General features: G+C 35.8%; 1 protein-coding gene across 2 annotated transcripts in view; it reads left to right on the forward strand.

The window, feature by feature from the left end:
* Positions 1 to 13,412, forward strand: part of IBTK (inhibitor of Bruton tyrosine kinase) — a 54,011-nt gene that overhangs the window by 27,941 nt on the left and 12,658 nt on the right. Inside the window, exons 16-25 of one of the 2 annotated variants that reach the window (XM_014877810.2) lie at positions 1,548 to 1,641; positions 2,021 to 2,122; positions 2,857 to 2,974; positions 4,609 to 4,669; positions 5,373 to 5,500; positions 6,902 to 7,014; positions 7,580 to 7,728; positions 7,924 to 8,087; positions 9,243 to 9,335; positions 10,456 to 10,614. In XM_014877810.2, coding sequence (XP_014733296.2) covers positions 1,548 to 1,641; positions 2,021 to 2,122; positions 2,857 to 2,974; positions 4,609 to 4,669; positions 5,373 to 5,500; positions 6,902 to 7,014; positions 7,580 to 7,728; positions 7,924 to 8,087; positions 9,243 to 9,335; positions 10,456 to 10,614 — 1,181 coding nt within the window. The remainder of the gene's footprint in view (positions 1 to 1,547; positions 1,642 to 2,020; positions 2,123 to 2,856; positions 2,975 to 4,608; positions 4,670 to 5,372; positions 5,501 to 6,901; positions 7,015 to 7,579; positions 7,729 to 7,923; positions 8,088 to 9,242; positions 9,336 to 10,455; positions 10,615 to 13,412) is intronic. The other variant, XM_014877811.2, reaches the window with a different exon arrangement.

Raw genomic sequence — 13,412 nt, forward strand, 5'->3', positions numbered from 1 at the left:
GAAGGAAATTACTGCTTTTGTTTTAGGGCTTTAATTTGAACTAGGTCATGGATTTATAAAAAACACTGATTGGACTGTTCTTATGGGATACTGCTTTGGATGAATTTTCATTTTCTTTCTGTAAAAGATTGTACAATTTAAATCGTATGCAATTTGAAATAGCTCATCATATGTACTGAGTGCAAGAGAGAACAGGATCGAGGGTCAGTGTGTAGGACTCCAACTGACTTTTGCTGTTAAATGAAATAGAGGATATCAGGGACTATTCTACTTAGTCACCAACTGCTGTTTCAAAAGGTGTAGATCTTGAATTTGTCCTGATTCCTATTTGCTAGCTGTGTGTCAATGCCCTGGTTGTTCCTGGACCTTGTAATTTCACTAAATACTTCTACTGAGCTACCTGAGCACTATTGATAATGTTTGTGGAAAGAGAGGAATGGTTTAAGTGGAGAAACATTTTTTCTGAGTCTGAAAACTAAAGCACTGTGCAGGAGTTCCTCAAATTCCTTAGATTTCCAGCAATACATTAAGAACCTGGTGAAGTACTGGCAGTTCTGCTATGAAACAGGACTTCACCTGTCCTCTAGGTTACTGTGCTGCCTTTTCCCAAGTCATCCTTGAGAAAACATATTTGAAACACCGTGAGACAAATAATTGATATAAGAGTTTTTTTAAGTGTTGAGTGTCCATTTGTACCATGGTTTTGCATATTACTAGTATGTAGTTCATAAATTGCCTATTATGGTTTAATTAAATCTAAATCAACCTAAATTAATAAGTAAATATGTTGTGAAGGAAGGGCTGAAGATGTTTATAAAAATCTTAATGTATGTAAGAAGTTTTTAAACCTTAGAAGGAAAATATGTCAGTACCAGCAGCATGATCTAAAGCAAAGTACGAAGTATTTAGTATGAAGCTTTACTTGGGTACCACCTGAAGTAAACCAAAGTAGTGAAGCAGTGATGTTGTGTAGACACAAATGGTGACAGTTACATGGTTTAGTGCAAATGTTTGCTCTTACAAAAGTCTTGCCTTAATGGTAAGGATGGTTTTCAAATGGAGGACTTGATGAGGACCTTATTTTCAGAGGCATTAACAGTAGTGACTACTTTAATATTACTGTTTTTTGGCAACTTGTGATTTCATTAGATCTTTTGACCTTGAAAGGAAAGCAGTTCAGTATTTGCATAGAGAATTCCTGTAGTTCTAGTTTTAGGCAATTGTGGGTAAAGAAATATGATCAAGGAGGCTTGTTAGAGTAGATGATCAAAGTGATCAAACATCAAACTTTTTCATGGGTATTTATTCAGAAGTTTGGACAGATTTTAATTGCTTTGCTACAATCAATTCTTGATTGAGAAACTTGGACAGATTTTGTACAAATTCTTAAGTAATTGTTTAATTTTGAATATGTGACTTTCAATCTGAGTTATTTTCTTAATATAGTTGCTGTCTTAATTTTGTATTTTATTCCAAGTAGTCAGCTTCTCTTACTCTATTTCTTCTTCTTTTTTTTTTTTTTTTCTTTAAATACTGCTGTCTTTTAGGCTACCTGTTCAGCTCTGGAAATGCCCATCCATTCTGACATACTACAGATAATTGTGGATTACTTGTATACAGATGAAGCTCTTGCCATAAAAGGTGCCATTAATATATTTTCAACTATAACTCTTGCAATGTTTGTATTTTTAAAATAGAAATTCAAAACTTAATATGCTTGTGTTTGAGTTATATTTTAAAAAAATCAGAAATCTTGGTTCTTTCTTTAGAGTTTGAGGGGATAGCAGTACCCCAGGCCTTGTTTTACCTTTCCTTTAGTTTGTCAAGCTGCAGTTTTCCTTTTCCAGCCTTCTCTTGCTTCAAAAAGTGGATTGTTGGTGCTCTTCTAAGCTATTCCTTGTGCTGTGAAAATCCCATCAAAATTTGTGAAGGCATTATATTTATGCTTTGGTAAAATGTCATTGAAGGTGTATGTTTTTTTGATTTGCCCATGGTATTTACATGCTGCTTTGTTTTCCAGACTCTCAAAATGTGGAATTCATATGTAACGTTCTTGTGGTAGCAGACCAGCTTCTTATATCCAGACTCAAAGAAATCTGTGAAGTAGCCATTGCAGAAAAACGTGAGTCCTTTCACATGTGCTGCAAAGGGCTGTCGAATAAAAAATGTTATTTTCAGATGTTCTTGCCTTTTGCAGCACAGAATTTGTGTATCTGCCTTTCAGGTGTTTATATTTTAATGTTCATTGCCTGGCTGCTATTAACTGCTTAAGTTTGAGCAATATTCTAGGTTAGCATAATCCATTCCTTATGCATCATCTTCATCTCATGCTCTTTACTAAAAAAAGTAAAAAAAAAAGGAAAAGGCTAACAGCCCCCAAACCCCAACAAAACCTTTCTTTCATTGAATTGAAATGTCTTTCTTTAAAATATAATAAAATGAATTCTGTTTCTATTTCTGTCCTTGTATTTAGTGTTCCCTCTCTCCTCTTTCACTCCTTTTATTTTTTTCTTCCTACTAAATTGCAACATTTGGAGATTTAACAGCTCTTTATGCTATATGTGAAACTTGCTATTTTTATCTTTCTTTTTCTTTTTTTTTTGGACTGATGGGTTTTAATATTTTGAAACAGATCTGTTTGTAGGTAGGGCTTTTTAGTTCTGTGTAGCAGCCATTGCATACAAGCTGCTACAAAGTTACGTGGGGCATCCTATAGTTTATGACCATTTGAGCATTAGCATTTGTTCTAGGAATAAGGTAGTATAGGATACGTTTGAATGCACAGTAAGTCTTAAAACGGCTGCTTGATGGTAAAGCCAATTATCTAATTCTGTTTGTTATGTTTTGTTTCTGCAGTTACCTTAAAGAACGCTGCTGAGCTGTTGGAGTTCTCAGCAATGTATAATGCTGAACAGCTAAAATTATCCTGCTTGCAGTTCATAGGACTCAATATGGCAGCTTTGCTTGAAGCAAGGTAAGCAGGAATGCAAATGTGTCATGTATAAGTTGTAAAATTTAAATTTAAAAAGGTAAAAGGATTGGAATAACTAACATGGATAGTTTAATGTTAAAACGCAACCGAATGCTGCTAGTTTAAAGGTAGGCTCATTTTTGCCAGTTAGGGAGAAAGAAGCTATTTAAATATCTGTACATACTGTACGAGTTCTGTAGTACAAAACTATATGTTACAGTTTGGCATGAAGAGCCTCTCTTGAATTCAGTGGGTTTTAACATTAGGTCTAGTCTTTTTCGGGGTTTTAAAGTGTTTTTAAAGATGCATAAAACTGCTGTGGGACTTTTCCCTCCATTTGGAGGTTGTTTTCTTGGGGGATGGGGATTATTGTGGGGATTTTTTGTTTTAGGATTGTTTGGGTGGGGTTTTTGTTAAACGTGGTTGTTACTATACGTATTTGATTTATTTTAAGTAGCTGTGTTATATAGCTGCTTCATTGTCCAAAGAGGATGGACTTGCCATCTGATAGTCTTTTTGTTTTAATGTCTGCAGTGGGAGCTGAACAAATTAATTTATTATCCTTGCTTTCCACAGTTGATAGCTCTAAAGTTCTGAAAAGCTGAATGTGTGCCCTTGCCTTCCTTCCCTTGATGCTTTTAGACAGGCCTTCAGATGGCTTCCTAAGTACATATCATCTTCTCAGAGGAAGCCTTATCAGCACTGATTGACGTTCTTTTCTAACAAAACCTTAAAAGAAACACCAAAAAAACGCAGCAAAAAAAAAATCTCAATTATTAGTCCTCTCTGTCCTTTTTGTTAGACTTCTCACTTACAGAAGTTCTTGGAGATCTGAAACAGTTTAGAATGGCAGAATTTCATTGCCGTGTCACACAGTGGCTTCACTTGCATCCCAGATACAGGAGTTAATTCATGTCAACAATTTCCCTCTTCAACTCTTTATAAAATATAAACATTCTAACCTTTGATTTTGGAGAGAAGAGTAAAAATCTAGTAATATTGCCTTAAATATTACTTGGAATTCGGCTTTGTTTTATCTTAAGCATAGAAAGAACATGCAACATTCTTACTATGATTAAGACTGTATCTACATTTTAGTGAAAATCTGAAAATGTTAGTATTGTGTAGAAGGACTTTTAATTTGAGAAACCTGAGACAGAACTAAGTCCTGACAACGTTTAGCAAGGAGAACTGCTCACATGGACAAAATTATTCTGTTGAGTCAAGTTTATTGCTGTAATATTGTTTTTTTGGGATAAATATCTATGTTATGTTGTGTGTTTTATGGAGAATTTACATAGATTTGGAGTATTTAGATACATGTCAGAAAGATAGTATGCAGAAATAGGTAAAGCAATGACTAGTTCTTGGTAACTTAACTATATAGGTCTGTTTTGGCTGTGACTGTAAGTAAAGGTAGGGGGGAAGGTTGTGTATTTAAACCTGCCCTACAACAAAGGTATTGATTAGTTTTTATTTTGTGTTCAGTGTTTTCCTCTACACTGACCACAGTGAATAGGTGATAATACCTGTAGGTGAGATTCATCCAAAATATTCATTCGAATTTTTTATTAATATGATGTTTTATAAGCTGCTAAGATTAATTTGGTTTTTAAGAATAATTTTCTCTTTTTTAGGACTCTAGATGTCTTAAGTGATGAAGTTGTGAAGGATCTTTCTGTTTATTACAGGAAAATGGTAAGTTGTGCAACTTGAGTGTAAGCTGATTAGGTGTCAAATGAGAATAGGTGAGTGATAAATACATACCTGTGGAGTCTGTAGGCAACAGGCTGAAGTGGAACATCTGACTCAAAAGGTAGTTGTCTGCTGTTACTATCACTCTCAAGGAGTTCATATTTCATTATTCACTAGCTACTGCTGCAACAGTGTTGTGTCTTTTAAATTATTTAGTTATACACATTAAACATAATATTGTTCTGTAATTAATGATTGTTGCATGCAACAGTGTAAGCAAAACCTAGGGAAAAGAGCATCCCTTACTTAGAAGAAAGAAGAAGAAAGCTGAAAGGTTCAGGGTGATCGTATAGATGTTAAACTCAGTAAGAAGAATAATGCGAAAATTGAACTGTAGTGCAATGGTGAAAGCCAAGACGCATTATGATGCAGTATTCTCTAAGAGGAAAAGATAAATGTTTGCAAAATCTTGAAGCATTTTTTGCCATAAGTTAACAATAGATGAAACATAGGCATTTTGAGTCTATCACTTAAGATATATCTCCAATTTTGCTTAAAGATATAATTTAAGTTTATAAACTTCTTAAGTAATTAGCTACCTGATCTGTGAAAGTGTTTTAAATTATGATCAGTTTTGGTCCTCTTACACAAATTTGCTAGAATACAATTAAAGAGAAACTTAATGTAATGGCTTTTACAACTACAGATTCCAGCTATGGTCAGGAGAGTAATTACTCCTTATCCAGATGGACCTGACATAAGTTCTTTTGAGCCTGAAGATGGAGAGAATTTTGTCTTTTTAAGGGAAGAAATGAATACAGAACAAAATTCTCAGTAAGTATCTGTTTCTCATCAATATTTTAACTAGATGAACTGTGTGTGGTATTAATCCCCATTTGCATTGGTGCCTGACTGCTTTTAAGTTCAGAACTGAAATATTAAGAAATTGAGATTTCAAAGAGCATTTTCAGTTTCCTGAAGTCTTTGAAAATGTTGCAAAACTGCAGCAGAGCACTTTCAATTTATAAGTAGCATGTGAATAAAGGTTGCAAATTGAGCATTCACAGCGATGTTTGGGAGTTGTGCCTGTGATGAGAGTATCTGGATATGCGTGAGACCAACTGTGCAGTTCATTGTACTTCACTGAATTAGAAGAAATCAAAAGAGAAAAAACAGACTTGAACGTGCTATAGATCTGTTTGAAAAATTGTGATAATCTAAATTTCTTGATATTAACAGAATTGTCAAGTGAAATGCAGAGCTTTGTAGTATGATAGTCTAGCTTGGTAACAGGCTTCCAAATAGTGTGATACAATGTCAGCATGCAGAAAAAAACCTCACCTGCAGTATTGTGTACCATTCTGAGCACTTGTGTCAGAAATGTTGCACTAAATGAACTTGTACTTCAAGCCTTTTAGTGTTTTTCAAGGCTAGGTGGTAACTTCTAGGGAATTGAGTAATCCAAGGATTGAAAAATAGACATTCCTAGTATTGTAAGGTAGTGCTGCAGGAATTATGAAGTCGTTCTATAGTTACTTCACAAAAAGCTGCTTAAAGAAGCTTTGAAATAGTGCAGTGTAGAGGCAATTAATATAATTCTGAATATCTAGTAGTTTTGTTAAAATGAAAGGCCTTTTATTTGATTTCACTCTTCCTGATAACATGTATATGAACACATGACATTTAGGTAACATCATGCTATATCTGCTTTATTGTAAAGCTAGTATTATCATGATGGCAATGTTTACATTGGGGAAAAGTGAGACCAACTGTGGCATTTATTGAACTTCAGTAATTCAGGAGAAAGCAAGAGAGAAAAACGTGGAGAGTTGTTTCTAATTTGCTCTGTGTCAGTTGCTGTGATGTGTAGCAGGTTTAATCTGACCTAGGTGGCAGTGCCAGCCTGTGCAGCAGCTGCTTCTTCCACTGTCTCAGCAGAAGTCTGTGTGCAGTATAATAGTCCAGAGGCTACATCTAGACTGGAAAGAGTTTTTCTCCTTTCCTCCTGAATTCTTTTTTTTTCCCCTAAAATAATTTATGAAATGGTTGTGCCAGTGCATAAGCAGAGCAGGTGCAAGCAGCTCGTGCCAGTTGCTGAGATCAGGTACTACTGCTTGAAGTATAACTACTGTGGCTGACTGGAAAACTTGACATTGGCATGCGTAGTTCTGAAGCTCAGTTTCTCTGGCTTTAATGCATTCTGTGTTTTTTTTTGTTTGTTTTTTCCCCTATTAGGGAAGCCCTTTTCAAAAAAGCAAAAACTAAGGCAAAAAAGAAGCCACGGAAACGGTCTGACAGCTCTGGAGGATATAATCTCTCAGATATTATTCAGAGTCCAGCTTCTACAGGTCAGTGGGAAAGAGATTCCTTTCAGATATAAAAACAGAACATAAAGTGTAATAAGCAATGCAATTTCTGTATAGAAGGAAATCTTAGAATTTAAACAGTGAATTCTTAAGATTAAGGGTTTTTATTAAAGGGTGTTTTTCATGTGAAGTTTGTGCCCAAAGTTCAGATAAAAACATGCGTTTTATCAAATAAGCATAATGCACATTTTCTCATGTGGTTTTACTAAGTGGAACATTTCTGTTAATGCACTATGGATTTTTATTCCTGAAACATAAAGAATAAATTAGCCACTTTTTATTGAAAAGATGGTAGAAGAATTTAAAGGAAGAGTGGTGGTGTTGTTTGTATATTGTGACACAGAGGAAGAAAACGGGGAATAATGTTATTCTGAAAAAATATTTAGGATAGCCTAAAATTTGCTTATACTTACCATTGGCTAGTATTCTGGACTAGGGAAACTGCGGTTGTTTTATATTCATCATGTGGAGTGAATAACTTTTGTGTTTGTTAAGGGTTGTTTAGTCAGGCTCTCATGATTTAATAGTTGTACTATCTTATTTCTAGGCTCAGTAAAACTGGATAAAGCCAATTCAGTAGAATCACTTCCAGAACTCTTAACGTCTGACTCTGAAGGCAGTTATGCAGGAGTGAGTAGTCCCAGAGACTTGCAGTCCCCTGACTTCACAAAAGGATTTCATTCAGAGAGGACTGAGGTTGGATTTCCTCCTAGCAATTTTTTTGTTTGTGTTTAACTAGTCCTTCAAAAGCAGAGTTTGTGTTTTAGAGTCTTTCTGTGATGCTGTTGTACTTACGATGGAGTAGACAATTTTGAGGAGTTATTGTTTATTTGATTAAGAAAATAAAATTTAATGTTTGTAGTGTTCAATAATTTTCTGCCTGATTTTTAGATGAAGGACAAAGTATGCAGTCAGAGTGTGAAAACCTCTCACCCTAATAAGGAGATGAAGTCATACAAGGGAGCATCAGCATTGACGCAGTCTGTTCCTCAGTCCATTCCCAGTGCCAGACATAACTCTGCAAGCTCTCCCAATTGGGTAGCAACCAGCTTCAGGTGCAGTAATACTTACAGTCACTGTTTTACACTTGGTAGTGAAAGCTAATAATGTTCTGTTCAGACTAAAAAGCTATCTGCTCTTCAAAATGGTTGTACATTACTTGACACATGAACTCAGGATTTTGGTAATTTAATAAAAGGAGTGTATTTTGTAATTATTAATTGAGGAAAACAATGCTGTATATATTATTTTTTAATTGCTTCCAGTCTGCACTTCTAATACCTGTTTTTATAACACCTACTTGGTTAACACTGTGAAAAATACTTGAGAGTTTTTTGTAGAATCATACCATGCTTGAAGCCTTTAGAAGCTCCACTGTACTTCAAGATTTTTTAGGCCTTTAGACTTAAATGGGCTGTAAAATTCAATACCAGAGGTTTAACTGGTACAACAATAAAAAAATGGAGTTTATTTTTTATCTGTAAGGAAAGATGGAGGAAATGCTGGTTATGTTTTATTTCAAAGCCTGTCTTTGAATCGAGTTGTAATGCAGTTTAGTTTACAGATGCCTTTAAGTTCACTTGTTTTAATTAATAGTTTTTTGTAAAGCTTGAAAATGTCTGGATTTAATTCATGCTCGTTTCTATGAAAGTTTAAAATTAGGTCATGTGTGAAAAAGAAACTACCTGACATTTGAGAATGTTACTGATGTTTGTGTAGTGCTCTGACTGCAAAAACTGTTTTGTTTATCATGTGAAATAATTTTAATCCTGTACATCAAAGAGAGATCTAATTCAACCTTCAGGTCAGAGCTGCGAGCAGTGCCTCTCTATAACTTCGCATGAGCATTTTACTACTAAATAAGTATCCCTATTTAGCTATCTAATTTTTTTCAAGTAATCATAGTTTTAGGTATCTAATTTTTTTAGAGATCTAATTTTTCTAAAGTAATCATAGTTCACATCTTCATGTTTCATAGTATAATGAGTCTTGAAAGTATTTTTATAGTGTGCTCTTAAAAATGTATATATTTATAAATGTTTTGTCAGAAACATTTTATTTGAGGTTTGCCATAATTGAGGAAACAGACATAAATTATACAACCAGTTACCAATCCTATGTATGATTTAGAGGATTTCAGTGAAGGCTGGAACTGTGGAATGTAAGTAAAAATCAGTGCCTTGTGAGGTAACTTTTTATTTTTCATTTAGCCCTGCCAGTCCTCCTGCTATGGATCTGAGAACCATCATGGAAATTGAAGAAAGTATGCAGAAGTGTGGAACCATGCCAAAGGCAAATTCAAGGTTGGTAAAAAACCAAAATCTATAAAAAAGTGTGATAGGCTAGGTTGTTGTGAATTTACTTAGTGGTTTAGTTTAAAAAAAGCAGGACGAAAGTTGTTCTATTTGGTTTTGAACAGCTTTGTTTACTTCATTATGTTGTTCTTCTTTGAGCCTGCAAAATGTATTCCTTTATTTTACTGTAGTCTTGTTTTGTCAATTACTGCAAAAGAGCAAGTGAGCTAGTACCTTAAATAAGTGGCCTGTCCTGCTGAGCCTTTCTGTTTCAGACCAAAATGAATTAATTCTTGTCCCTAGACAAGACTTGACTTTGGAAATTAGTGCATGAGTACTACATTTGAGAAGTTCATTTCTTGTCTTGCATTCTCTGACCTCTCCCAGAGCACATGTCCTTATGTTGACAATTCTTCAGACAGAAGCAGGTGTGGTTCCTTCTTGTAGAAGCATCCCAAAAGACACAGGGAGAGAAATGTGCTTTTTTACAAGGCAGTCTATTAAACCTAGTGTTGTTTAAGTGGTGACATATGGAAGAGAACAGGAGGTGACTCTTATGGCCTTTGAGGTGTGGCTTTCTTGTAAAGGAGGGTTAGGACAGTACTCATGGAACCTGGTAAAGGCTTGGTTGCTAGATAGATTCAGAAACTGCAAACGAAAGAGCCAAGACTGAAGAATCCAAATAGCTTAGAAAAGAAAATTATAACAGATATAAGAAATGGCTCTATGCTGTTGAATACATTTTTTTGTAATGTATGAATAGTTTTGTTTTAAGGGAGCTAAGCTTGACAGTCTCTAAAAAATCACAATATTAGAAAATAGTCTTCATCTGGTGGTAATCCTCTTTTGGTGACTTGATTCCTACTCTGCATATTTTTATTTATGGTCATCTATGTGAAGAATACTCCTATGATGCTTTTCTTTCTGTCACTGTTGATATTAATTGATCCTTTGTATTGGCTTCCTGGCCATCTGAGCCCTTGCCCTCCCCTCTGCTTTTTGGCACTCTAAGCAAAGTATTTTCGTTTAGGAAATAAATTATTTCTCATTTTAATTTGCTGGATTAAAGGTGAGTAATCTCAAAGGACACTGATCTTACATCTTCTTTCTTTGCAATGTCCATTCACAGCAGAATGGTGTCTCATGGAATCAAGCTTTCTCAGAAGCAAAGGAAAATGATTGCCCTGGCAGCAAAAGATAATGGATTAGTGGCTAGCAGCCTGGAGCCTACCACTCTAGTAACTGTACCACCTCCACCCACAAAAGTTGCAAAACTGGGGAATGCATGGTATGTTATAAATCAAATATCAATTCTTTTTCTTTGGAGAGTTTTTACATTGAATAGGCAGACTGAACTGTTTGTATCTACATTTGGAATTAATCTAGAAATTCAAAGGGGGTAGGGAAATGCAGTGGTTGCCGTTTAACAGTTCTTTGAAATTTTGCTCTAAGTCAGAAGACTGCATCTCATCTGATGTTTTCCTGTGTACAATAATTCATTTGCAGATGGTGTCCAAGTAAATCATAGCAGAAGAAGATTGAGAACAAGCTCTGAAACTTAGAAAGAGTTTATTGAAAACCATTACGAATGGTGTTCTTTCTCTGTCAAAAACATAAAGAAAAATGTTAGCCCTTCCTGGGGGAAGGTCTGGAATGACTTTGGACTAGAGCAAAATTGACCCAAATTAGGGATAACAAAGTTACGTAGGTGTCTTGGAGCTGAAGGGACCACTGGATACTTCTAAAAGGTTTTATGGTGGAAGGATGTATAGGAGGTTTAAAATGACCTTGAATGCTGATCGCATGCAATTTAAGGGTTTGAGTTAATATCATAGTATCGAATACAAAAATACTGTATCATCTTTTCAGTGAACTAGGTTTATAACAAATATAATAAGGTGCTAGCCCAAGTCATGCTTTGTTCTTCACTTTCACTGTTGGTATTGGATAAAAGCATAAACAAAAAATGTAGAAGTTTCAAACTATGTAAATTTAATGAGTTTAATTATTACAGAATAAATACCTATTTGCATGGTCTAAGCAGGAAGTAAATATTCATTTTAAGTTCATTTAAGTAAATATGGCCATTTCTCCAGTTTTCCCTGTTCAAGAAGGTCTAGACTTTTATTGCAGATTACTTTTGTACTGTCAGTCTCTTCTCTCAGTAGCTTGCTTGGTTATACCTCAGTAGGAGCAAAGGTTTCAGCATACCCATCACAGTCACACTTAAGCTTTCTATCTTCTCAATTGATTTTCATCCATGTACACCTAATACTAAAATTTGGAGTCTCATTTACTCCCCCAAACCCTTAAATTTATTTTGATGTAATATTGGACACAGCCCACAATTTTATTTTAAAGAGGAAAGACAATGAGTTGGTTTGCACTTAAGGATTCAGACTCTTCCACATCTCTGAACAGTAATTGAGACCTTGACAAAGGGAGAAACAAGGTTTATGAGATTCATCTTTTGAAGTCTAGTGAATGGATGAATTTGTGTCCTTAAAACTGGTCCTCTCAAAGGCTTTGAAGAACATGCTGCCTGCTTTACACCGGTGATTGTGCAGGTCAAGCAGCAGGTTAATTATTTGCCTTAGCTAATGGAGGTGTCACAGGGCTGTTACAGGTCTGAGGCTTAAAATTTGCTAGGAGAAACTAATGGTTGAATCATACATTGATGAGCACAGCAAACACTGAGTTAGTCTATCCTTTATTATATTAAAATATAATACTCTATACAGTATTTGCAATCTTACTACTGTTGTAATTATCCATAAAGACAAAAATTCTAAAAAATAAAGACAAAAATTCTGTATAGAAATAAGACAAAGGTGAAGGAGAATCTCTATCCTTTTATCACATGCAGTGACAAAGTATGAAGGAAATCTTGGTGGCACCTCCTATCTTCTTTGCCTCAGTCTTTAATAGTAAGATCAGTCATTCTCCAGGTACCCAGCCCCATGGGCCGGAATGTAGCCCCCATAATCCAAGGGGAAAATGTGGTCAGTGATGTGCTACATCTCTTAGACACACACAGGTCCATGGGGTTTGATGGGATCAACCCAAGGGTACTGAGGGAGTTGGTGAAGGTGACCACTGAGCCGCTTTAAATAATTTGCCAGTATCCCTGATCAAATAGAGAGGGCCCAGGTGACTGGAGGTGAGCCAATATGACATTCATCTAAAGAAGGTTGGAAGGAGAGCTTGGGGAACTACAGGCTGTGAGCCTGACCTCAGCTCCAGGGAGGCTCATGGGGCAGATCATCCTTAGTGCCTTAACATGACATGTGCAGGGCAACCAGGTGTCAGATCCAGCCAGCAGAGATTTAAGAAAGGCAGGCCCTGCCTGAATAGTTTGACTTACTCATACTATTCATCTGCTCTCTGATAGATAATTCTTTACCTGTTGGGTGTTACTTGGACTGCCAACTGCTGTGCAGGGCAACCAGGTGTCAGATCCAGCCAGCAGAGATTTAAGAAAGGCAGGCCCTGCCTGAATAGTTTGACTTACTCATACTATTCATCTGCTCTCTGATAGATAATTCTTTACCTGTTGGGTGTTACTTGGACTGCCAACTGCCTATGAATTGTTCCTTGCTTTTAAAAAGCAAAGAAAGACTGATTTTTGAATATCCGTAGATAAATGTCTCCAAAAAAGTATGTTGTGCTCTTAAGGTTCTGATTAAACAGTTTTTGGAAAGAGCTGGGCCTACTGTGTTACACAAACCATCTTAGGTGGAAAGGCTAGGGTGTATTTCAGGAGGATGGAATCCAATCTAATGCTCATGTGGTCACTGTGCGTGATTCCACACGTTCCTCCTGCGTTCCTCTGGCTGCCAATCTGGAAAATACCAGTAGCTCAAGAGTTCAAGCACAGAACCAGTGGGAGCTATATGAATTTTTAAAATTAGGCCTCACTGCTGGAAGAAAACATTTATTGAATAAACTTCAAGCTGCTTTAGGCAAGCGATCAATTATTCGATTGCCCCTGCAAATTGTTCAAAATACTTTTATGTGTAAGGTAGAATGATTGTGTTACTCATCTACTCTAATATTACATTTGCAGAGTTAGTCTTTAAATTCACA

Source organism: Sturnus vulgaris, chromosome 3 (assembly GCF_052056855.1).
Source record: "Sturnus vulgaris isolate bStuVul1 chromosome 3, bStuVul1.hap1, whole genome shotgun sequence".
Classification (NCBI taxonomy): domain Eukaryota; kingdom Metazoa; phylum Chordata; class Aves; order Passeriformes; family Sturnidae; genus Sturnus; species Sturnus vulgaris.